Below are 26,212 nucleotides of genomic sequence, written 5' to 3'. Positions count from 1 at the left end.
TTTGAAAGACAAAACCACCTGAGAGTTCAGGTCAGAAAATCTGAGTGCTTTTTTAAACCTTAAAATCAGTATATAAGAAAGAGACTATGGAATATGAAGTCATCAAGCAATTTTCCAAGAATGCTGGGAATTCCTGTAGAAAAGTGACATACAAATTCCTCAGCCCAATTTTTATTATGAGCGTAACTTGATTATGCTGAGTAAAGTTCTTTCATTTCTTTGTGGGACTTCCACATTTTCCTGCAGACAAAAGAATGTTTAACACAGGTGAGAATTGTATCAAAGAAAAGCTGCACAAAGCACTACTTCAGCAAACCATGAGTAACAGCATTGACCGGCTAATTTTGAAGGACTATGCCAAGGGAAAGATGATGGCACTATTATAATCTCCAAAAGTACAAAAGTACCTGTTCCTGTATGGATAACAACAAACAAATAAATTAAAAAATCTATTTGAAGTTTAAAGTTCTGTAACTTTCTATGAATGTTGTGTGTGGTTTTTTGTTTGTTCCATTTCTATTTATTTATTTATTTAACCACTTTAACAACATTTATTTATTTATTTTAATATTAATATTAATAATCTAATATTAATATTAATTTAATGTTTATTTAATTTATTTAACCGAATTTATTTATTTAACCACTCAGTTAAAATCAAAAGGAAGATTGGATGGAAAATGTTATAGAGTTATGCCCTAGGTTTTTACAAAGTAAAACTACACTTCAATACTTAAAAAATTAATGATCCTATTAAAAAGAAATTTAATCCTATTAAAAAGAAATGTAATGATCCTATTAAAAAGAAATACAGGTCTGTTATCTCCTCATTAATCATATTTCCATGTTGCAAAACCTCCAGAAGGGTGGAACCGGATGAAAGACAACAATCGATCTTTTTGTGTTAAAACTGTTTGGCATATATTCTGTTGCTAACTAAAAGTTGTGAGAAGTAGTGAGTCAGGACTGGAGAACGTTATAAAGCAAATGAGTACTATATAAAGGTGAAACAGGTGAGTGGACTTTTCTAAAGGCAAGTGAAAAAGAAAATGGAGAACATCTCATTTCTCCTGCTATTGTGTGCAGCACTTTCTCATGCTTTTCCTGCATATACAAGGAAGGAGAAAGAAGAAGGCATGCAGCTGATTCAGGTAAGGAGGGTAGGCCTCTGGAGCTGAGATCTCTATCAACAATTAAGCATCCATTGTGGTCTCTGGAATAATGCTAGTATGTAATAGCTTGACAGATACTATGTATTCCAGTATGTACTGCAAATTCCATTAGAGTGAATAACATGATTATTTCTCCAAGTAGGGGGACTTCTACTCTCTACTGTGACGTCAAAGCCTTCTTTAATCTTGACTCATTCCTGTTTTATTTTTTGTAGAGAACAACTAAAACTGCTGATGCATTCACTGCATCAGTGTTGAGTTGATTATACAAATAATTAAACATCTGAGTCAGCCTATGTTTGACCTGTAGTCAGGTGGAAATGTGGTTATTTATGCGACTTCTTGTATTATGAGATGTAGCTCTTCATAAGATTTATTTTTTTTTCCAAATTATTACTCTAAAAAATGTGGGTAAATGGAATACCACTACTGAAATTTTGCATTGAGTCATATATTTCAATGAGTTTTTTCACTGCCTGCTCTAAATGACTCTGGGTAGCCCTGGAGCACAAGGTTAGTGAAGGACACATTACCAGAAAATAATCAGTTTATTAGACAACTGCTAAATCTGAATGTATTCTGAGTAAAACACAAAGCATCTGTAGTGATAATATAATACAAAATAATTGTCATTAAGAGAAAAATATTCATACATGCTTTAACAAACTCTATTATGCATGTTCCTAAGGAACAAAGAAAAATAGCGAAGATACGGGTCTGAAGTGGTATTAGCATAATTTTTAAGAGCTTCAAAAGTGAACACATTTGACTGTCCTAAAATGCTTTGTTTTCATTAGAAGTACCTGGAAAATTACTATGGCTTTAAGAAAGATGGGGAATCTTTCATTTGGAAAAGTAATAGTCCAATGACCAAAAAAATAAAAGAAATGCAGGAATTCTTTGGACTGGAAGTGACAGGAAAAGCAGATTCTGGCACTTTGGACCTAGTACAGAAACGTCGCTGTGGATTCCCTGATGTAGCTGGGTTCTCTACCTTCGCAGGAGAGCCAAAATGGGCAAAAAAATTCTGACATATAGGTAATCATAATGCAATCCTTGATGTAAAGACAGTGTGTTATGTAGCTAAGTTGTAAGGACACAATTTTTCTCTATGTTATATTGTAAAGGTTACTAAACTCTACACCAGACCTACACCCAGCAGATGTCAATGCAGCAGTCAAGAAAGCATTCAGCGTTTGGAGCAGTGTGACCCCACTAAAATTCATCATGAAGGACAGAGGTGATGCAGACATAATGATCTCCTTTGCAGCCGGAGGTAACGGCCTACATAACCATAATGAGCTATTGCCAAATACTGCCAATATAAAGCCATTGGCCTAAAAAGGTCATGATTCATTCTCATGTAGTGCACAGAAAACCACAAGTCCTGCTCAAGATGTTAAGAAGATGATCCTTGAAGATGTTTGAGGGAGGATGTAGAGGGAGATGAAGAGAGGAGAGAGAAAATAAATGTAATGAGCTGCCTGTAGATCACTGAAACTGTACCTAGTGTTAAACATACAATGTGTGCACAAACCACAAGGGGCTTGGGGCTTGTGGAATATGCTCAGGTTCAGAGCATAACTGAGTGGGTAGCACTAGTTGCACTCCTGGGGTTACTCATATGTTCTACGTGAGCTAAAAAAGTTCTAGACGTACTCAAGGTTTATATTTTTGGCATTGCCCTCAGGGTTACCAGCAGCATTTCCCTCTTACATTAACAGTCATTCATGCATGCACTCTCCGAGTCAGCTCCTCTGTTCCCACCCAAATAAACATATCCACTCATTTGGGTTCTGAAGAGTGTGCAAGCACTGCATGTAACCCTTAAACCTATGTTATTAAGTCCTTTTCTGGAGTTTCCATTTAAGGGCTCACCAGTGAAGGGTTCACATTGTCCTCCTCAGGACCTTGCCATCAGCACTGAAGTTAGCCATAAGGTCAGGTTTAAGTAGTAACCTCCTGAGGGCTGCTGGCACAGAGCTTGGGAAAACAAACAAAACAAACAAACAAAAAAAAAAAAGTATATTTAAAAAAAAAAAAAAAAGTATGATCAAAACAAAGAATAGATTTCAAGCAAATCTGTGTTGCCCTCCTCCTCACTCATGGAAGAAATAGATAAATGTCCACCCACGTCTTGAGGAAGCCAAGTTTTCCTTCCCAATGCATCCGTTTTCTCTATGAAAAATAGACCTTTTGGCAAATCTGTGTGGAAAGGGACCTTGGAAGTTTCAATCAGCAGAATAGAAAGCTCCGTGCATGACTGAGGTCTGTCACCCACTCCCACTGCTCCCTCCCTGTAGCCTCCAGTCATCTCTTTGTGGGATTTGCTCCTCAGGTCACAATGATTTCCTCCCCTTTGATGGCCCAGGTGGGTCTGTTGCTCATGCCTATGCACCCGGAAAGGACCTTTGTGGAGATGCACACTTCGATGAGGATGAAACCTGGACCAAAAGCACAGAGGGTAGGAAATTCAGTTCTCCAATCCCTACCTGAAGCAGCATATACATGGAATCAAGAATGCAAAGTCTGTCTCCTCTCTCCCTTAATAAGTGCTTTAAAATGGGGCTGATTTGAAGGAGCATTAGGCAGCTCTGGTTTCTGTAGTCATAAAAAGTCCCTGAGCTCTCTGATTTTAAAAGTTATGGCTTCAGCCAAACTTTTGCCCTGGACTGGGTGGAGATTTACTTGGGAAGAATCTAAGGGAATGGGCAACCTCCTTCTCCCCACCACTGCACCCAATTTGTCTCCCCTGTCCCCCTCATCCTTTCCCCCCCTCACCCCCCCGTGGTTACATCACCTGCACTAATCCAGGGTCCTTCTCCTACACTGAAATGTTTAATGGTTTCATTATGCTTCTTTCTGACCAGAATTTTGTCTCCAACTGAATTTTCCACAAATAGCTTTACTTTCTCGGGAAAGCAGTTTTGATAACCTATTATGGCCTGCATGTTTTGAGGACAAGTGAAAAGACACAGATCTCCTTTCATGCCTTTTGGTTGTTGTTTTCAGGTACGAACCTGTTTTATGTGGCTGCCCGTGAGTTTGGACATTCACTTGGACTTTTCCATTCCAAAGACCCCAATGCTCTGATGTACCCAGTTTATAGGAAATTTGACCCTTCAGTATTCCCTCTTCATCAGGATGATATTAAGGGCATTCAGTACCTCTATGGTAATTCCCAGTTATTAATCTTATAATGCTTATAATTTCAAACATTTTGGAATACCTGTCAATAACTTTGTGTACTGGATATATGTGAATGACTCAGCATTTCAATTTCTTCCATAAACTGCTTCCTTTAGGACTTTCTACCACCTACAATGACCAAAGTGAGTCTGCTGAGATAAAGGACCCTACTGAGTCAAAACAGCCTGCATTGCCAAACACCTGTAGCCCTGATTTAACTTTTGATGCTGTCACCACTTTCCGTGGGGAAATAATGTTCTTTAAAGACAAGTAAGTCAGCTTTCTGAAAGTATAATACCCACATGTCATTTATAAATTATATACTACAGCATAGAAAAATAATTTCATCCAGAATATTGTACAGCTGCTTTTCCTCACTGTGGTCTCAAAGGGGTTCAGATGAGAGAGAGATCTACACTCTGAGGTAAATGGCTAATTTGAGAAGTGGCTTATGAGCTCCAGCCTGCACAGGTGTTGTTACCTCTCTAGCCATCTGGGTGATACCATCCAACTTCAGGGACTTTCCTTCAGCCCTGTGAATGTCCCTCCAGGAGAGACCAACCTCAGCTGGCCACCGGAGGGGCCACAGGCACTGGCTGGTTGAGGTGCCTGTGGTCACATTGTCTCTCACTATGCACAATCAGATGTCTGAAAAGAGTCCCTGGGCTGTACCAAGGTGTTCAACCTCTCTTCCTTTACTGTTACGTGAACCAGAGCATGTATGAATGTGTATGTAAATAATCAGGGCAATCGGGAAGTTCACACCCAAGCACAGGCTCAGCTTTGTGCTGTAGTGATAAGTCATATTTTATATCTCTCCCCAGTACTGGCTGCTGCTCTGCTATATCACTGAAAGCTATTCTCTCTACTTTCAGTGGAACGGAAGTGCCTAAATCTCCCAGAGGATATTTATCACTTGAGTATCACTTATTATTATTCACACATTCGTGGTGAATGGAGCCAAGTCCAGTTGGAGGCCAGTCACTAGTGGCGTCCCCCAGGGCTCGGTGCTGGGGCTGGTCCTCTTTAATATCTTCATCGATGATCTGGACGAGGGCATTGAGTGCACCCTCAGTAAGTTTGCAGATGACACCAAGCTATGCGCGTGTGTCGATCTGCTCAAGGGTAGGAAAGCTCTGCAGGAGGATCTGGATAGGCTGCACCGATGGCCTGAGGTCAACTGCATGAAGTTCAACAAGGCCAAGTGCCGGGTCCTGCACCTGGGGCGCAATAACCCCAAGCAGAGCTACAGGCTGGGAGAGGAATGGTTGGAGAGCTGCCAGGCAGAGAAGGACCTGGGAGTGATGGTGGATAGTCGGCTGAATATGAGCCAGCAGTGTGCTCAGGTGGCCAAGAAGGCCAACGGCATCCTGGCTTGTATCAGGAACAGTGTGACCAGCAGGGCTAGGGAGGTGATCGTCCCCCTGTACTCAGCTCTGGTGAGGCCGCACCTCGAGTACTGTGTTCAGTTTTGGGCCCCTCACTACAAGAAGGATATCGAGGTGCTTGAGCGGGTCCAGAGAGGGGCGACGAAGCTGGTGAGGGGCCTGGAGAACAAGTCCTACGAGGAGCGGCTGAGGGAGCTGGGCTTGTTCAGCCTGGAGAAGAGGAGGCTCAGGGGCAACCTTATCGCTCTCTATAGGTACCTCAAGGGAGGCTGTAGTGAGGTGGGGGTTGGTCTGTTCTCCCACGTGCCTGGTGACAGGACGAGGGGGAATGGGCTTAAGTTGAGCCAGGGGAGTTTTAGGTTAGATGTTAGGAAGAACTTCTTCACTGAAAGGGTTGTGAGGCATTGGAACAGGCTGCCCAGGGAAGTGGTAGAGTCACCATCCCTGGAAGTCTTCAGAAGACGTTTAGATGTAGAGCTTAGGGATATGGTTTAGTGGGGACTGCTAGCGTTAGGTCAGAGGTTGGACTCGATGATCTTGAGGTCTCTTCCAACCTAGAAATTCTGTGATTCTGTGATTCTGTGATTATTTGTAGAAAAATTCACTTGAGTGGTTGCAAGCTTCAAGCTATAGCACAAATAGTGCAAAGCATTATAACAGCAGTCTGGCTGTTGGAATTGAAACAAGCACCATACTCTGATTTATTAGAGAAAGTTCTCCTAACTGTATGTCTTATTTTATCATCTGCTGATAATTCTGATTCTTTCACTGCAGTAATCTCTAAGAGTGAAATCTATAATGAAGTGCTAAAATTGGTGTTTCTTTTTTGGGTTGTACAATGTCCCCAGACACTCAGATACCTAGGAGAGTTCAGCATCAGCAAAAGATGCCACCAACATTGGGACGCTCAGCACCTTCATTCTGTCCTTGCTTTGAGCTGAGGGTGTACCTGTCCTGAGACAATACTTGTTTGAAAAGCCCCTGCAGTGGTGATTTAGTACAATAATAAAAAGTAAGGGTAATTGATTCATTGCTAAGCTCAAATAAACTGCCCGTCTCCAAAAGCATGACAGCCCAAAGACTTGGGAGAAGGGTATAAGAACTGCTTCAGACTCTCCCCAAAATCAGCATTAAATGGAGCTTTAACTTCAGGGAGCTGAGTCCACAAAGCTGGACAGGTGTTATTTTGCAGAAGATACTTATGTACTCCAACTGTTTCTCTAAACTGTTGGAGGTAAGACTGGGGTGGGGATTCATTCCCCAAATCAATCCCCAAATCAGTTTCTGTACAAGAACCAAGTCTCTCCAGCTTGTCTTCTGCATAAAAGGAAAATAATAGCTGGTTAGATATGCAACAGTTCATCTGCCCTATCTTAGATGTCTGCATCAAGAGGAGAGGAATCCTCGCCATAGAAATGACATTCTTTCCATCAATATTACAAGGAGATTAGGGTGACTAACACAGGGTACATGGCTGAGTTTAGTCAGATAAATCCTGTCCCTGTTGCCATGGCATGGTTTCATGCATTCTTGTGTGTAAACATCTGATTTTATTCAAAGCCTGTACTATATTTACATCAGGCACTTTTGGCGCAAACATCCTGCAGTAAGAGAAATTGATTTTAATTTAGTAACTTCATTCTGGCCATGGCTGCCCTCTGGTGTTGATGCTGCATATGAAATCCCTGAAAAAGATGAAACTCACCTTTTTAAAGGTCAGATTTTTTTATATATTTATTTGTTTTTATTTTAATGTCAACTTTCCAAGTAGCTTAGAGAATGTGTCTGGCTTGAAAAACACTTTAAGGTCTTTCTGTGGTATTCCATGAACTTTAATTTAGTTCAATAAATTGGGATATTTCAATCACAGAGATAGCAAACATATTATCCAAGATAAGGTATGTGTCTAATTTTTTAATATCAAAAGAGAAAAGTTTCCATGCCAAAATAAATGTCATAATTTTTGTGTTTTGTTTCATTTTCTGGAGAGTTATTTATTGAATTTGAAAATGATAACATTTGTTTCTAGTCTGAGGAAAGCTAACATAAGTAGGAAGGAAAAGAGGAGTTTTAGTTTTTGTAAAATGTGGTGCACTCTACTATTCTTGCATGTTTTTGGACTGCAAAACTAGACTGTAGAATGTTATCAAGTAATCAGTAGCTTCTCTCTGTATTTTTTCATTTAAAGATTAGTTTTCACAAAAAAGGACTGCATCATTCCTGGAAGATTCTGATAATGTTTTCAACATTTTTTCTTGATAGGAAATGAATTCTGGGTTGTGAGAGGAGATACCATATTACCTGGATACCCCAAAAAAATGTACATCCTGGGATTTTCAAAGGATGTTGCTAAAATTGATGCTGCTTTTTATGATAGAAATAAGGGGAAAACATATTACTTCATAGGGGACAGATTTTGGAGGTAAAATTACCTGTGTTACTTTCCTAAAAAGGACCAAATATTATCAATATCCTGTCATGACTTAAGATGCATGTCACACTGTTTTGGTCATCTCTTTCACTGCCACAACTTTCTATAGAAAAAATATTTGAAAGGGAATTGAAACAATGTTCTTAGATCTCCTTTTAAATGTTTTAGTTATTTAGCATTTATTTTTTTTTTTAATTTACTTACTTTGGAGGAAAAAAAAAGGAAAAAGAAAAAAAAAAAAAAAGCTATCTTACAGTTCCACAAATCAGCTCATGAAATCAGTCAGGACCATCTTAATACATAATTTATATCAACATCAGTTCTGTGGGTTGAATATCCCTCTTTCCAGTTACAAACAGAGCATTCCATGAGGTTGCAGGCAAATGTTTAGCACAGCAAAGAACTCTCTGCTGTGCCTGGATATGATTTTCTTTCTTCATTCAGTCTCTGCTGCTCAGGTCTGTGTTGCAGGCCATATATTTCTAACTGAAGGACGTGCTCCTATAACAGAAGCAGTAGGTAACCAGCATTTGTAAGTGAATGACACAGCTTCTGTCTTTCATACACATGTATGTCATGCATACAGAGATCATCCTGGAGTAGCTAGTCAGCTACAAACTTACAGTTTGAACAGAAGACTACAATTCTACGTTTTCATTCAAAATCTCATAGTCCAGAGGGCTTCATCTGAGTAATTTGTCTGATAATTAAAGCTCTTGCTGAGCAAAGCAAAATGCTTTCAGCCTTGTTGTAAGCAAGTATGTTGCAGAATTCCAGTACTGATAAACTGTACTTCACTCAAAATTTAACAGCCTGTTGTAAGTAAACTGAGTAAAATAACTTAATCTATATTATAACTTAAAAAAAAAAAAAAAAAAAAAAAAATTCTTGATAAACACTTCTTGCAAAGAGGGATCAATAAAGCAATCTCTTTATAAACTTACAGATCTAACTTATGCTTGAGGTAAGATTATCTACCTCTTCTTTACATACAGTCTCTTAAAAACAAAACAATAGAAATAGGGCATATTTGTGATAATGGCTTACATATTAAGTATTCTTAGATGTGTCTTAGATGGGGTCATGTAAACGGAAGTAATTCTTCCAATGCAGCTCATAGAGTAATAATTGTTTATGAAATCTTGGACCTGTCTCAAGGCTGTCTAAATCCTATTGAAAGTCTTCATTGAACTTGGATCCCTGGGGTGAAGTTCTTGGGGTGGGCTGGATTAATCATAAGTTTTTTGCACTTTTAATTTGCACCAGGTTTTTTCTTTGTTTTTTTTTCTCAGTTATAATCAAAGAAATGAGTCCATGGACAGGAGGCCCAGACTGATAAAAGATACTTTTCCAGGAATTAATGGGAAAGTCGATGCTGTTTTTCAACACAAAAGTGAGTCATTTTTCTTAAATAAACTTGAACTAAATGACCAGTCATGGGGCTAAGAGTGCTTAGACAGAAAGAGGCTCTTCTGCAGGCTCCTCATAGCCCTGAGGCTGACCCCTGAGACCCAGAAACAGTCATGTAAGACAGCCATGCTTCACTTTACCTCCTTGAAAAATCATGTTATATACTTTTGATGACAGAAGAACACCACTCAAGAACACACTGAGGTCTCAACAATGTAAAGTCTATCTGCTGTGAGCCAGGCTATCACAATTTGATCCTGTGACATAAAATGACACTGCTTTGAGAATAATAATTGCCACTATCTTCTTCTGCACAACAGAAGATGTTTGCTGGGACAGACTCAAGTGTAAGTCTGCAATGCCAGATGGTACAGCTACCCAGTTCTCTCCTAGCTCTTCATCCACCTACCACCAAAACCCTAGAATGTTAATTGGAAGTATATAGTTTCCTCCAGAACAAATCCTATATGTGATGGTGGGAACCTGTAACTGCAGTCCTCACTCTTGGAGGCTGTTCTGAGGCTGGGTCTATCCTTACCCCCACATTATTTAGCAGCACCCTTGCAATCTTACTTCCTCTTGCACCCTACTGTGCTCTGTGCCACGACCCAGGCTGTGCAATACCCACTCCCAGATCCACAATAAAAGAAATGCTTCTGGAGGCTTTCAACAAAGCCTTTGCATGATAGTAAACATTTTAAACTGCAGAAACACACCCAAGATAAATTTTTTGTAGAGTCATCTCATGGGTTTCATTAAGTAAATCATGCAGTGTATGTATGGCTGGTTTGCTGTGGAAGGTGCTAGCCCTGAGCAGGGTGACCCCATGCCATGCTGCACCCTTTTGCAAAGGTTACACCTGGGAGCAGATAGTGTTGGCAGTGTGTGTGTATACAAAGTTTTTTCAACTCTCTCCAGCTTTTGTTAAAGTAAACTAATCTTTACACCTGCAATATCATAATTAACCTGGCTTTTTTTTTTTTTTTTTTTTTCTCTCTCTCTCTCTAGACTTCCTTTATTTCTTTCATAGAAGAAAGCAATTTGAGTTTGACTTTGATAAGAAGAGAGTTACACGCTTCCTAAAGGCAAACTTCTGGTTTCCATGTTAGGAAAACAGAATCTACAGCAGTGTAGGAGATAGTGTAGTCTTATTGCACTAGAAACACTTTTTCTTTTACAATTATACGGAACATATAGGTGCTTCAGAGTCAGTCATCACACCTCAACACCTGCATTTTCCTTGTGTGTTTCTGTAAATAACAAAAGAACTGTATTTATCATACCATGGTGTATATATACCAGAATTGTTTACTTACCAAAGAATAACACAGCTTTTACGTTTGATAGAAAACCATGTCAATACACTTTTTCCATAGTCGTTTCAGTCTTCATGCTGTAAATCACCCTACAAAGAGCCATAGCATTGCTTTCAACAAGTTTTAGATATAAATTAAGCAATCAGAGCTACCTCTCGTAGTTATGGAGAGACAGACAGGAGCTCCAGAAAACGATTCAGAAATCAACCTGAGATGGGTGCATAGGGACAGAAGTGCTTCTTCCTCAGTACTGGCAGCAGCACCATCTTGTTTGAGCAGCTTATGTTAGATGCCTGATTGTAGGTGGCTAAAATGGTGTGATGAATCCTACCCTAAGATATTTATTGATATTTATGTGATTAAAGGTTCATGTCCACTGACACAGGAGATTAGGGGCATCCTGGCACATGGGAGAGACCCAGTCACCCCTGACCTGTCCCATGCCCCTCCAGTTGGCATAGGGGAACCTCAGACTTTGGGCCAGGGGGATACCTGTCACTATGTGTCAATGACACAGAGTCTCCATCTCTCACAAACTGAGGGGTCACTGCCACTGTTCAGCACTGTTGACAATAATCTCCCAGGCACTGGGGTCAGGCATCACTGGCAACACTCCACAAGTGGGATTAAAAGAGTCATTCAAACCCTTAAGTACACAGACGGACAGCTAGCAAGATCTAAGGTCTTAGAGAATGTATGTTTTATGCATGAAAAAAAAAAAAAAAATGACCTGGTGTCCACTGTCTCCCTTGTCAGACAGATTACCTAAAAATAAATAAGTAAATAAATAAATAAATAAAGTAAAACAGAGAAATAAAGTTTTTGATTCCTCACAGAATCCCAGAAAGGTTCAGATGGGAAGGGATCTCTTGGTCCATCTGGTCCAACCCCTGCTCCAGCAGGGACACCCAGAGCAGGTTGCCCAGGACTACATCCAGGTGGTTTTTGAAGATCTCCAAGGAGGAGACCCCACAGCCTCCCTGGGCAACCTGTGCAAGGGCTCCCTCACCCTACTGGTCACTGAAATACCTTTGTTTCAGTTTGTTTCAGTACACATTGCCTCTTATTCTGTCAGAACAAAAGTATTATATTTATATATACCATTATATTGTACGATTGCAATATTTCAACATGCATTATGGGACTTTTTTTTTTCCTGACATATATTTAACCCCCCTCCTAGTAGCAGGTCTACTCAAATGGGACACCAATGTGTATTTAGACCATGAGAAAATTTAATCTGAACTTCACTGAGGTCAAAAACATGGTACGGCAAACTCAGTCTTGCAAGACACAGATATTGCCATTTGTTTGTTCCTGCAGCAAACAGTGCAAATACTGCTGCCATACCCTGCTGTAGAGCTGACAAATAGGACTTTGCTACGCTGGCAAAACTGGAGACAAAATGATTAGATTGAGCTACACCATGTCCAGAAAAATAAATAAGAAGATCTGATTGTTGTCTCATATTGCCAAGTTCAGGGAAACAGGTTCAAATCTTCTAACTTGAATGTTTGTATTGAATAAAGAAGGAAATGTTTCAATTACGTTAATTTGTTCCTTATTATTTGCCTCACACTCTTCTTGTTTCATAATTCTGTTATTCCTTCACATTTCTGGCATGGCTTTCTGAGTGGTCTCATAACCACAAGATATTTTAATGTCTTAATCAGTCCACAGTCTCAGCTACAATAGTAAAAGCCAAAAAAGATGCATGAGTGGTTTGGCTCACACTTTATAGGTTTCATTTCCTCAAGGAATTCTCTAACTGCCTCTCAGCTTGGGTGGTTTTCTTCAGTTCTTCCTACTGCTGATCATCCTCTATAGTATCTTTGCCCTCCACAGCACTGCTATTTTATCCGACTGCATTAGAGCATGTTTCATTTAAACATAATATAATAATCTCTTCTGTCTCTAATCTTCCAGACATTTTCTGAAATACTCTCTTTCAGATGGGATTCTAGCTCTCAGAGCAATGCATACTTGTCCTAGATCTTTTATGATTGTTGTGGCTCTCAAATACTTCTCTATTTCTTCATTTTTGATTATTTCTGGTAAGTTGGGACTCTACTTCCTTATTTCACTAATTACATGCCCAGATGATCATGCTAACTGTTGAATATGAAGTCATAGATATGTATCAGAAGTAGAGCTTAACCGTCTGTAGTAAAATCTGTTCTAAAATAATTTAGTTTTCCTGTTGTATGTTGGTGTCTTATTTTTCTTCCCAATTCTTATTTTGAAAATATCTGGTACTGCTGACAAGTCAGCCTCATCATTTGTGTGAAAATAGGCTTTTTAACTGTAGGCTATTGACCTACATTTAAGATCCTGTGTTCTTCTGAGATAAACTTTGAAACCAGGAATCTTAGCTGATATTATCTGTGATGCACTCAGTCCAAGTGTTTCAGTTACAGTTTCTCAGCCTTCTAAATGCAGCAGATTTTCTATGTTATAGCAAATTTCTAGCCTGTTTGCCTCAAAATTGAGTGAAGATAAAAGTCTCTTCATAAGGAACATTTTCATGTGTTTCTTTCTCCTAGAGAATTCAGAGCACAAAAATGACTGTTTTCTTTAATAGTGCGTATATAATGGTCTAATTTGCTGTGGTTTTCACCTCTTGTTTTGGAGGGTATTTGGTCTACATTTGAATGTATCTATCTGTTTTCTGTTCACCAAGGACTCCACAGTGTGTCAATAAGACACAAGCCAGGACGTCCAACCTGGAAGGTCCAACAATATCTACCCTAGAAAAACAATATGGCTTGGATGCTGTTTTTCTTATCTCTTATTGGTTTTCTTGGTTTCACACAGTCACCCTCACTGGTAGGGAAAAATCTCCTTTGGCATTGTTCTTGGTATGATTATATATGCATCATCACTATAACCAGGGCTGTGGTAATGAACTGAAAACACACTGTGTAATGATTTGGACACCCAGAACTAAAATACCACGGAGTATTACCTAAATAAAACAGACAAAGATAAGAGAAAATGTGCTGGCCAAAAAGAACAAAAATAAAATGATTACATTTAACAGGGATTTAGGAAATGGTTCCTAGCAAAAACTTGGCTCTGGACTCCAACCAGCCCATTTGTGTTTGCTCCCTGACAGCTAGACTTTGCATGTTCACAATCAGTAGCTCTCAATGGGGTATTTCAGCATTAGTGCCATGCATCAAGCCTATAGCAATTCCTGTAAGTCCCAAATGGGCCAGAGTCCCTGGGCATATGCAGGTATATTTTGTAGATTAGTGCAGGGACATTTATCTCTTCATGGTGCCTCTTTCAGGCCAAGTTTTACAACTGCATACCTTCTGTGACAATTGCCAGATTTAGAGGTGAAGGATTTCACACATGTGAGATCAGCTCTACAGAGTGTCCCATGGCTTGCCTGCCATCAGGGAAATGCTGCCTGGGACACAACAGAGCAGTTTCCAAGCCCAGGCAGCAACTCCTGTGGGGATAAAGCATCTGATTTGATTTTCCTGTGTGTTCAGGAAACAGGTAGGTACTTGGCACAGAAAGCGGCACTCCTTCCCTTCTTGAAGCTACTGATTTCAGTGATGATGCCATGTCTGAGACTTGTGCAAGTCACTGAGGTGTAACTCAGGTACTACCCCAGTCTGTGACCTGTCACATTGCATTGCTCCTCTACAATAGAATAATTAAGGCTGATTCAGCACCGAACGTCCTCAGCCCTATCGCAGTGGCCTTTGGACTTGTGTGTGGTTTGAGCTATGCCATTACCCTCCTATCACTGCCCAGCACAGCATCCTGGTTCATAAAGGGCATGACTGATCACACTCTTGGAGTGGAGTCAACAACGTTTTTTTAAAGGAAATGTATAATATTGGCTGATAGGAAGCCACAAGCTTGTGCAAACTTTAAAACATCTGACTCGGACGATTTCATTCAGCTTTTTCATCTCACTATTAAAATGTACCTTTCTCATTAAGAGAAAACTCTTAATGAATCTTCTAACTTTACTAGGATATCTGGCAACCAGCTGTGTACTATTACACAGTGACGTGACTTATATCCCTGACATTTCGGTCTTCCCAGAAAAAGGGACATCCTTCAAGGAAAAAAGATTGTTACAGGATAACATTCTGGTTTTGTGGAAAGATTTTGATTTTGCTGCTTCAAAATGTATCAGAAACATATGGAGAGATTAGGATATGCATAGCAGCACAGAATGGACAAAAAAGTACTTCCTTGAAGAATGACGACTGTACTTTCAAGTGCTGCCTGAGAATGAGAGAAATTGCAAACATCAATGTGACAAATTATAAGTTAACAAGCAATTCTTAGAACTATGAATTAGCAATTTTCATTTTTGTGATATTAAAAATATGGAACTACCAATCATAGTTCCCCTTTCAGCAGTAGGTCTGTAGTGAGAGACTGGTTTAGGGAAAACCCACACATGATTCACATTGTGCGTTTATTATTTCATTATTTAGTCAGGGATGTAGGTGGAAGTTTCTCCTTAGAAAGAGAAGAATGAAAGGCATTAAAAGATTTAAAAAATTGATCAGATATAACTGTAGCAAAAGAGAACTAGCCTGAAGGGTCACATATAAATCCTCTATAAGTGATGTATAAAGTAAATGGAAATCACCGAGACAGAAAATTGTTGGAGGCTGGAAAACTCTTCTGCGGAATTACTTCTCTTCTAAGACATCTGCTTAAAGGTTTTCTTCAGTCTGTGCTGAAAAGAGGATAGATGTAGAGGATAGATGTTCTGGATAAACCTCTGCAATGCTTGCACTCCTATGCAGATTTGAACAAGGAATAATGAGTTGAGTATCTAGAAAAGGGATACTTGGGAGGTCTCTTGCCTCAACATGAGCAAGAAAGGCACAGTTTTTCTGAGGAAGAAAGGTGCAAATAAAGTAAGGTTGTTGCTAATGCAGGGAGTCATAAGCCTGTACTGTGTGTGGGAAGAATGGAAAACCCTCTGAAAAAAGAAAAAAAAAAAACAAAGAAAAAAAAAAAAGTCCTTTACTCACAAAGGCATTAACCCCTTCTTCTATGGCACCCAGTTTGGCAATGCTGAGCAGATGGGTCCTGGACCTGGCAGAGTGATTTAAGGCAACCTGGGTGATGTATAGATGATCACTCTCCAGGCAAGAGCTGTCTCTGAACAACAGCTGGGGGTAGGTGAGGCTTACCTTTCTCCAAAGGTTATATAGAGATGTTAGGCACACTTCAGGCAGAGTCAGTGTGTTAGGAGGTGCCACATCCAGTACCCTGACAGAGGTGAGGCTGGTGCAGTTCCATGGGTCCAGGTAGTAGAGATGCTGAACATGTGTTCTCAGTAGTTCCAGGCACACCTACACACACGCATGCCACACCGTGGATGTCCCAGCAGCTGGGCTTAGACTCCCCAGCCATCCTGCAGCTGCCCTGGGATGCCCTATTGTCCCCCATTGTCTCATGCACACTCACACAAACAGGTCTTTCTGCTGACTCCACATCCCACAGTCTCCCTCCTAGTCACTGGTTTGGCCTCCCAGACTCTCCAGTAGCCAACCCACAAACATCCATATCTCTCCAGTATCCATCCAAGGCTTATGTCCACTTTGAAAGTCAGCTCCCAACCTCTTATCCTACTCACTGACTCATCAGCTGTGTCTTCACCAGTGCTCGTACACAGATGTAGTAGGTACTCATGTGACACATATCCCAGTCTTTCCAGTTGCTGGCATCACAGACACATGGGTCTGCAGCCCCTGGTCCCACCACAGGGGCTATCACTAAGACCCCACATACCTGTGCACAAGGGAAAGAGTCCCTTAACCAGGAAAATTGCTAAAAGTGGTGTTTAGTGAGAAGCCAGGACTGTGCTGGTCACGTGGGGGGGGGGGGGGAGGGGGGGGGGGGAGGGGGGCATGATCAGGCAATCAGAAACTTGCTTGCACACAACCAGCCCTTTATTCCCTTATCCTGCTGTTTTCCCACTTGTTCCTCTCCAAATCACCGTTAATCCTCCTGCATTAAATATCCCATAATAAGTCTTGTGCAATCTCAAAATGCTCTTCTCCTGCACCCCATCATGAGTCTCATGCCCTTTAGGAAGCAACCTACCACCATGTGATGAGGGTCCACCAGCCCATATATTGAAACTCCCCCAGAACAACCTAGGGGCTTGTGGGGTGAGCTGTGGGCTCTGGTGGCCCAAAGAGTTGGCTGGGGCTTCCCAGCTGGCCAGGGTACTCCTCTGCTCCTTTTCGTGTGAAGGTGAGCCTCTAGTCACTCAATCTAACACAACAGTCCCACAAGCAAAGCGAGGGACTGTGTAGGCACAGGTTAGAACTCAGTAAATTCAGTTTGGCACATTCGAGCTTTTTTCTGCTGGCTTTTGAGTTTGTTTGTTTTTTTTTTTTTTTTTTTTTTCTGCAGACTTCAAAGAAGAGGGTGACAATGAGAGAAAGGCTGTGTGATGAGAACAGCAGATGACTGAAACCTCTCTTTCCATCATTCAAAGGAGATGTGCTGAAGGACACGCAGTGGGAAGCCAATGCAGATGGTGAAACGGGACATGACTTTGTAGCCCAACACGATGGAAATTCCCAAGGCAGAGTGAAGCCACTGCTTCTGCTTTCTCTTCCTGATGCTGTTTAAGATTTTCATTCAATGACTATAAGCACATAAGCAGCTCCCACAGCTAATGGTGGAATCCAGGACTCCCTAATTCTGCCATTGGCTATCCTAAAAATAAATTTATTTGAAGTTTCCAGGAAAACAACCAGATGTCCCCTCCTGCCCTCTGCCTGACTCAGTATCCTCCTTGTCCCATTACTATTTGGCAAAAGACCCTTTCCAGAAGTGTGCATAGCAGCAGAAACTTCCTGTACAATCTGCAGCTTATGATTTCCTAATGTTCCCATCTCAGCCGCCAGACCCTTCCGATTAACCTGCATCTCTTTGCTTGTATGTGTTTAAACATCTTATGTCTTAAATAAAAATAATAATAAAAAAAAAAAAAAAGGAAAAAAAAAAAGGATAGATAAATATCTAAGGAGTTCTTAGGGAAGACTAAAAAAAAAAAAAAAAAAAAGATGAAAAAAAGGAAAAAAAAAATGAGGCACTGAATAAGGACCTATACAAGCAAGCCTACAGAAACATATGAGGAAGAAATATTTACAGGGAGGAAAAAAAAAAAAATCTAGTTTGGAAACAGAATTAGAGAAGTTAAGCAGTATTTCACTAATCCCAGTATCATGTGAGCTGTTGCAGACTTTGGAGATGTATCCAACACATGACAATTTTTGTTCATGTCTGAAAATCATGACGAATTAAAAATAATCAACAGCAAAGTTTCCTTGGACAGTGAGCCATGAAGCTGAATCTATTTACTGGTGTAAAAGCTGTACCCACTGATCATCTTCCTAGCAATTTCAAAGACCAGCGCGGGATTATTGCTTTGAAACGTCCTGTATTATCTTTATTCAATCACTACAAATAAGTAATATGACTCACACTGGAAGATATAAGGAAATCTGCTTTTCCCAGAAATAGCATCTCCTCCGTTAAATCTCAGCATGACTGAGGGGTGGCAGATGCTGCACTACAGTGAGGTGGAAATAAATAGTAAGTACATTATATTTTCCTGGTGTTTGGGAACTGATTTAAATAGTTTCCAGAAGGATATTTCCAACTCCTTAGAAGCTGGACTAGATAGTCCTTGTGGTTCCCTTCCACCTCAGGATATTATATGATTCTAGAACAATTAAGTTTTCACCCTGTATTGACCTTCTTCAGAGCAAAATCAGATCATATATCAGAAACAAAAAAAAATGGTACATATTTGCCTTTTACCATCTCACACTAGCCTTTGTTTTCCCTGTCAAGACATTGAATCATAAAAAAATGTGTTTCAAAAGACCTCTATAGGTTTCCACAGAGTGCATTTATCTCTGGCAAGGACAGCAATACCAAAAACATCCCAAAAGATGTGCAGCCTGTACTTGACAACTCCCAGAGTCAGCAAGCATGCAGCCACTTCAGACCATCTACCCTGGTGCTTAGCTCTCCTTGCAGTTAGAAATGTTTTCTGGAATTTAGGGATCTATATTACAGGTGCCCGCATGTCCAAGGTATTTAAAATCCTCTTATATTCAACAGACCTAGTCAATACAGTCAATAAAGTATAAAGGGCACTTCAGTTGATCTTAAACTCCATATCATATGGTCAGTAGTGTCACTCTCTAGAATCCATTGCCCCATGGGATCAATATCCATGGGAACTTAGACACCTACATCACATGTAGATATCTATGCATCAAAACATTTAAAGCTGATTCTACATCAGAGCATCATTAATTTGTCCATAACTGAAACACCTACTTGGGACTGACTGACATGACACAGGAGGTATGGAGACCTACATCATTGTAGGAGGGAAGAATGGAGACATACATCTGTGTAGGGTAGCTGGAAGTCAGGTTGGATTCCCTAGAATATCTCAAATTGTACAGATGCTCACAACAAACCTCATATCTACATTTAATCACTCTTGATTAAGACTATGGTAGAGTCTTGGAGAACATACACAGATAGTCTTTTGGGAACAACTCTTCATATATTTAACAATATTTATCATACATACCTCATCTTGATGAGACAGGGAACGCAAAGTCACAAAATGATTTTCAGTCTTTATTTTTCACACGTATGTTTATGTCGGGTTTCACAGAGTCTTTCTGATCAGAGCACATTACTGTGCCTGGATCCAAACACCCTATTGCATGTCCGCTGGCAAGAGTATAAGCAGTATTTTATTAATCATACATATACAATCTCAGCTTATATGTTCCAGTAATCTGACTGATTTTTTAAATATCAGTTGAAAGTTGTTGAAACATTTTAGTTCTTAGATTTGCTAACAGCACGAGATTGTTTTAGACAGAACTGCTAATTAGCTGATGGCAGCACTCATGGATTTATTACACTAATTACTCCTAATTAAGATCAGTTCATTGCACTTTTATATGTTATTTCTACATATTTTGACAATGTTTTATGTTTTATTATTTATTATAAAAGAACATATGTATTGTTATTGATTATAATGCAATATATTATGTTACTGTTATATCTTATTCTGATTTTTATTCCAGTTTGTCAAGACCTTGTGCCATAAATAGTTTAAAGGTATGATTAAAAAAAAAAAAAAAAAGAAAAAAAGAAAAAAAAAAAAGAAAAGAAAAAAGTTTATGAAATGTAATGTAATTTGGAAATGAAATGTAATTTTCACCTTTTATCTGAAGAGTACTTCCTTATTTACTAAATAGACTATGAAATTGCCCAAAACAGAAGGCTAAGGCAAAATAAAGACAGTAACATTAGTTAAACACATTTCCTCACTCCCTGATGATGAAACGGTTATGCATCATTTTTACTAATCAGAGGATATTATGCAGCATGAGTCAGACTGTCACTGATTTACAATTTAGCTATATAAACAGAGCTGAGAAGCATGCTCAATAGCTCAAGACTTCAACGAGTGGCTGAGCCAGAGAGCATTTGACAAGAATGAAGGTCTTTTTGCTTCTGCTGTTGGTGTCTGCAGCTGTCTCCTCTGCCTTCCCTTTGGGTCCAGAAGAAAAAGATGAAGGACAAACCATAAATCTCGTGGAGGTAAATATTGTCTGGTGCATTTCTAAAAGAAACAAAATAGTCTGAGAGATAGCTATAACTGCAATTCTTTTCATAGAATATGATTTGAAATTAAAGATGTATCATTTTGCAGGGGTTTCAAGAGAAAGCTTTTCCTACTAATCTGGAAAATCTGTGAAAATTTTTGTGGAAATTATTTACATAAAATTCATCTAAAAATTGCATAGCTTCTCTTTTGATGATGCTAGTAAGGTAATAGCAACAATAGAGAAGCATGAGTTCTAGCCACAAGGCTCCAAGGTTGTGCAGAAATAGTCAAAATCGGCAACAGTTTGCATTTCAGTGTGCTTTGAAACTTGTGACATGACTGGTCTCGGTAATACAAGGGAGGGAAACTCACTTGAATCAGAGTTTGATTTCAGTATTTTGTTGAATGGATCTTTTTAGAATATTTTTAAATAAATAAATCTATGAGAAATGAAACATTTATATGGACTTAAAATGTATACACTATATGTCTCTACGTAATATATATCTCTATTTATTGGAGATAACAATATTAAAATTTAGTATGAATATCTGGTTTTCTAAAATCATATTACACTGCTTAAAATAAATGGTATGACTTTCCAGCTGTATTCACCAGCTTTTTCAGGAGTCCTAGCTGTCTGGGGTTTCATTGCCAATCTCTATTTCCTTGAATGGGAGAAATTAAGTTATAAATTTCCTCATAAGTTTTGCTAATAAAGTAATGGGTTACAATAAATAAATGTGGAATTAATTATTATTAATAGCAAATACTAGATTTTAAAGACATATATTCCATCAGTGAAACAAGACATTTAGATAAGTATGAAAAGTGTAAATTATATCTACCTTTTCACACCAATTTCTGAAGAAAATAATCTGTTCTAGATTTTGGTAAATACAAACCTTGTTGATAAAATAATTTAAGAAGAGTTGGAAAATTTAAGTGTGACTCAACAGAATATTGATATGCCACGATATAATGCCACTTCTTTTTTTGTATTCTGGTTCAGACGTATCTACAGAATTTCTACAATCTTCAAATAGATCATCGGCCTCATGTAAGACACGGGGGTAAAAATCACCTTGTTGAAAAGCTCAAGGAAATGCAAGAATTCTTTGGACTACAAGTGACTGGAAAACCTGATCTTGAAACTTTAGAGATTATGAATAAACCCAGATGCGGTGTTCCTGATGTTCAGCAATATGTATTCACACCAGGGAATCCAAAATGGAAGAGAAATAATCTGACATACAGGTAACTTCCTAATCTGGTTCAAAAAAATAAATAAATAAAATAAATAAAAATCTTGCATCTCAACTTTGGAAGCCTGAAGTAAAATACATTATGCCATAAATATATCTTCAGTGATTAACTGACTTCTTGAAAGAAACAGGCACTCTACTCTAAAAGGCAGTATCTAAAGTGAAGACATTCTTGATTTTTATTACTGAAGGAAATACCTAAGATTTCTTACTTTTGCATTAATTATTATTTTTCAACTAAAACTCTATTTTCTTAACATTATATAATGTGTTGGGTTTGCTTTGAAGGATTGTGAATTACACCAGAAAGATGAGACAAACTGATGTAGATGAAGCAATCCAAAAAGCTCTGAATGTCTGGAGCAGTGTGACACCATTGACATTCCAAAAGACTGAGGACAAAGATGCAGATATAGTGATCTCTTTCGCTTATAGAGGTAAAACTGATACCTTTACATAGTACTTAGCCACCTGAAGTTATAGAAATAATTTTATTCTAAATTATTTTTTCTTCATTTTAGATCACCAGGACAACTCTCCTTTTGATGGCCCCAATGGGCAGCTGGCTCATGCTTTTCAACCAGGTGAAGGTATTGGTGGAGATGTGCATCTTGATGAGGAGGAAGCCTGGTCAAAAGATGGAAGAGGTAAGGACTCTTTAGGTAACTGGATCCAATTATCTAGTTTTACCTTGTACAATATTTGCATGATACTTAGCTCCTAAGCCTGATTGCAGATACAATGTGAGTAGAAGGGTCAGAACTTGTCCTTTTAAATCACTTTCCTCCACACTTCAAAGTTTCGTACTATCTAGAGTATTCAAACATCTTCAAAATTTTCATCCCTGTGTCTGTTATGAAGGATTGTTCTGTTGGATCACGGAACATCCAACATCATTGGAATGATCCTTGATCCTGAGCAGTTTATGCAATAATAGGGGAAACAGGATTTTTGTTTAAAACAAGGAGACCATAACCAATGTCCAGCATTCTTCAAGTACTCATATAGATCTTCTGTTACAAAATTTATGAGTTGTAATGTTGGTAGTATTACTTACAGCCTGTCTTGTACCTGTAGCGTATTTTGGGAAGACACACAAAACTTTTTCCCATTTAGTCAACTGTGGTGAATACTGAAACAGATGTTACATTTTTCATATGATTCTTATCCCACAGGATACAACTTGTTCATTGTTGTTGCCCATGAGCTTGGCCATTCACTGGGTCTGTCCCATTCAAATGATCCTGGAGCACTGATGTATCCAACTTATGCCTACACGGACCCCAATGAATTCATTCTTCCTCAGGATGACATTGATGGCATTCAAGCTATATATGGTAAGAAAAACTATTTTTTTAGTATTTCTACTTGGAGGCTGATTAATAGTGATAAGAATATATTTAAAATATGCTTATTCCACTAAAATGAGAAATCTAACTGTTTTAAACAATGGATAACAAAAGAAGGAAAAATTCTGGAGGCTGTCTTCATCTGAAGTCCCATTCTGCAACACAAACATTTTGGAAAAGATGAACACAACTGTTTTTAGCAATGTCAAAATTCTGCTTTTAATGACAGACATTTAGTTTATAGCCATATGCCCTCTCATTCTCTTTAAATAATGTTCTTGACATCCTTGGACAACTTCTGAACACTGTCTTTACATCTTTCCACATTAAAAGATAAAATTTTCTTCATTTATCTTCCTATAGGACAGATTAATGCTGCTGTGCAGCCTACAGGGCCCAAAACTCCACAAGCCTGTGACCCCAATTTGACATTTGATGCTATTACTACCTTGCGTGGAGAATTGATATTTTTCAAGGGCAGGTAATACCAATAAGCATGTGTATTATCTCTTATATATATTCAATAGTTAACAAGAAAAAGAAGAAATGTAATCTATGAGGGAAAACTATCATTTTGAAATGTAGTACAAAGAGAAACACTAGAAAACCACCATGGTACCCCAGAAAGAGTTCTCAATTCATTAATCTCAAAAGCCTTAATTGACAAGAGCAGTTAAGGAGGTGAGGACTTACAGGTTATTTCCCAACTGTTTTGCTGTTTTGGCCATTGCTGTGACAGACTTGTCTCTGGAGTAGATACGGCAATGTATTCATATGTCCCACACTACAATCTTTTCACTACACAAGCAGGGGCAGGACTGAAAGTACCAGTATTTAGGAAGACATGTAAGGTAGTTACTGAAGCCAACTCTCAACCTTCCTATCCTACAGAGAAATAGAACTTATATTTATCTTGCCTGATTTTTGGTACTAAACAAGGTGCTAAGCTTAAGAGTGCAGTCATGCTATACATTCAGTGGAGAGGGATACTCATGCCCTAATGAGTAATTCATACATTAGACAGACTAAATCACTAAGTGGACGTACTCATCTCCCTCCTGTCCGGGAGTTACAATCGTTGTTTTACATTTATGATGAGTGGAACTGTTCTAATATGTACATTTTCTTTTAACCAGATACATGCTGCGCAAACATCCTGAGAGGGCAGAGACAGAGCTCAATTTTATCTCACTGTTCTGGCCAAAATTGCCATCAGGAATTCAAGCTGCCTATGAGAACATTGAAAAGGATGAGGTTTTACTTTTTAAAGGTAATGGAATCTGAACTTCTTTACTTTTTCTGACGATATCCTCCCTTGACCTTTACAGACTATACAATTACAAAAGTCATAGTGATTCTTTAAGGAAGGTCAGTGAAATAGTCTCTTATATATCTGAAAATAATTAAACCAGAGAATGATAGAGCTATAATGTTAGAAGAGCTCTCCAGAAGTCATAGTCCTAAAAAAATCTTCCTGCTGTGTTTTAGCTAATGTGCTGAAAAACAAGACATAATTATTTCCCTGCTTCAAATCTAGTTTTCTTCAGATAACAGCATTTGATTTATGCATAAGGATTTTTGCTCTTAACACATCATTCAATTGGCAAATACAGGAGTTTGTACATTACTGTTACTGTTCTCACTATTAGCATGGAGTATACTGTACTTTTACAAGATTGTTTAGTATTATTTTCACCAAAAATATTTGAAGTCTTATGTGAAGTCTAGTTTAAAAAGGGAGTAAGAGAATTAGTTACTAGACTAGTCTTGTTTTGTTTTTTTGTTTGTTTTTTTTGTTTGTTTGTTTGTTTTTTTCCTGAAAAGATATTTCAAAAAATATCTTTTTTGAACTGTATTTCGAAAGCCAAAGAGGAAAAAAAAAAAAAAAAGACTTTGGGCAGTGTTTGGAAAACTGAAACGCTTATTAATATTTTGTCATATTTTACAAAAAAAAAAAAAAAAAAACAATTGTTGGTGAAAAATTACACTGTGGGAGGAAAAATGTGTGTTCACTGGGAAAAAAAATCTTTTTCTTTAAAGTTATCAAATACATTTTAAATATCTAAAATAGCTTCATTATTATTAACTTCATAATGTATCAAATTAAAGTATATATATATACGCTTTGTACACATATATATACACTTTAATATGTGTATATTATATGTGAAGATGTAGTATATATGAAGATGTTCATTGCACCTAAAATTACCAAAGCATTTTGATTAGACATGCATTTCTTAATAGTTTAATGCACATGATTTAGCATTAAAATATTATGTGGATCTATATTCAAATAATATGTTACAGAAATGTAATGAACTCCCAGCATCCTACTCTATGTCAGTGGATTAAGTCGTCAACCTCCAGCCCAACACAGGTTGTTAACTAGACAAATATATTTTGTTCATTTGACATAAATCTGGGGAAAGTACTATCCATACACCTTGTCATTCTAGTGGTTTTTACCCATAAAAACAACGGACATTTCCACTCTCTTCATGACGTAGTTCCAATGTATGTATTAAAACCATTTTCTAAAACAATAAACTGAAATGGAAAAACCAAATGAAATGTATTTATATTTTTCAGAGGACAAATATTGGGTTATCAGAGGATATGACATTCCACATGGTTATCCTAAATCAATCCATCGCTTGGGGTTCCCGAAGACTGTTAAAAGAGTTAATGCAGCTTACAGTGATGAGACCACAGGAAAAACATATTTCTTTGTAGCTGACAGATACTGGAGGTAAGGTGTAATATTCATCTATCAGAAAGTGGTTTTTCATTTGTCCCTGAGGATGGATATATTACTATAAAATTAAAATGTAAGATGTTTAAATCAGATATGCTCCAGAAATTTAAACAGGTTTCTCTGGAAGTTTAAGCATTTATAGAAGTTACTATGAAATGCCAAGATTTCTGTTGGACTTTTTGCCATTCATTAAATTGCTATAGTGGCAATGTATTTACTTGCTACTGGATGAAACATCTGTTTAGTAAAACAGCTATTTTCTAGTAAATTATTCACTTT

The 26,212-nt window shown here is 38.3% G+C and overlaps 2 protein-coding genes across 2 annotated transcripts in view; both read left to right on the top strand.

Moving 5' to 3' along the window:
* The window catches only part of LOC309873846 (uncharacterized protein), a gene marked incomplete at its 5' end in the record, with an annotated part of 39,515 nt that overhangs the window by 12,146 nt on the left and 1,157 nt on the right, over nucleotides 1–26,212 (top strand). Inside the window, 8 exons of the mRNA XM_082751598.1 lie at nucleotides 20,434–20,554; nucleotides 21,574–21,818; nucleotides 22,115–22,263; nucleotides 22,348–22,473; nucleotides 23,002–23,163; nucleotides 23,539–23,656; nucleotides 24,312–24,445; nucleotides 25,768–25,927. Coding sequence (XP_082607724.1) covers nucleotides 20,434–20,554; nucleotides 21,574–21,818; nucleotides 22,115–22,263; nucleotides 22,348–22,473; nucleotides 23,002–23,163; nucleotides 23,539–23,656; nucleotides 24,312–24,445; nucleotides 25,768–25,927 — 1,215 coding nt within the window. The remainder of the gene's footprint in view (nucleotides 1–20,433; nucleotides 20,555–21,573; nucleotides 21,819–22,114; nucleotides 22,264–22,347; nucleotides 22,474–23,001; nucleotides 23,164–23,538; nucleotides 23,657–24,311; nucleotides 24,446–25,767; nucleotides 25,928–26,212) is intronic.
* On the top strand, nucleotides 1,071–10,699 carry LOC309891025 (stromelysin-1-like; the record flags this gene model as incomplete). The annotated part of the gene is given in 11 exon segments (XM_082784488.1): nucleotides 1,071–1,151; nucleotides 1,970–2,192; nucleotides 2,195–2,210; nucleotides 2,300–2,448; nucleotides 3,511–3,636; nucleotides 4,185–4,346; nucleotides 4,478–4,631; nucleotides 7,331–7,464; nucleotides 8,012–8,171; nucleotides 9,473–9,573; nucleotides 10,599–10,699. Coding segments are annotated over 11 exon segments (1,341 nt in total). The 5' UTR covers nucleotides 1,071–1,136.

This window comes from Aythya marila (genome assembly GCF_965140915.1).
Source record: "Aythya marila genome assembly, chromosome: 1".
In the NCBI taxonomy this organism is placed as follows: Eukaryota; Metazoa; Chordata; class Aves; order Anseriformes; family Anatidae; genus Aythya; species Aythya marila.
This window is presented reverse-complemented; position numbering and strand designations above follow the sequence as displayed.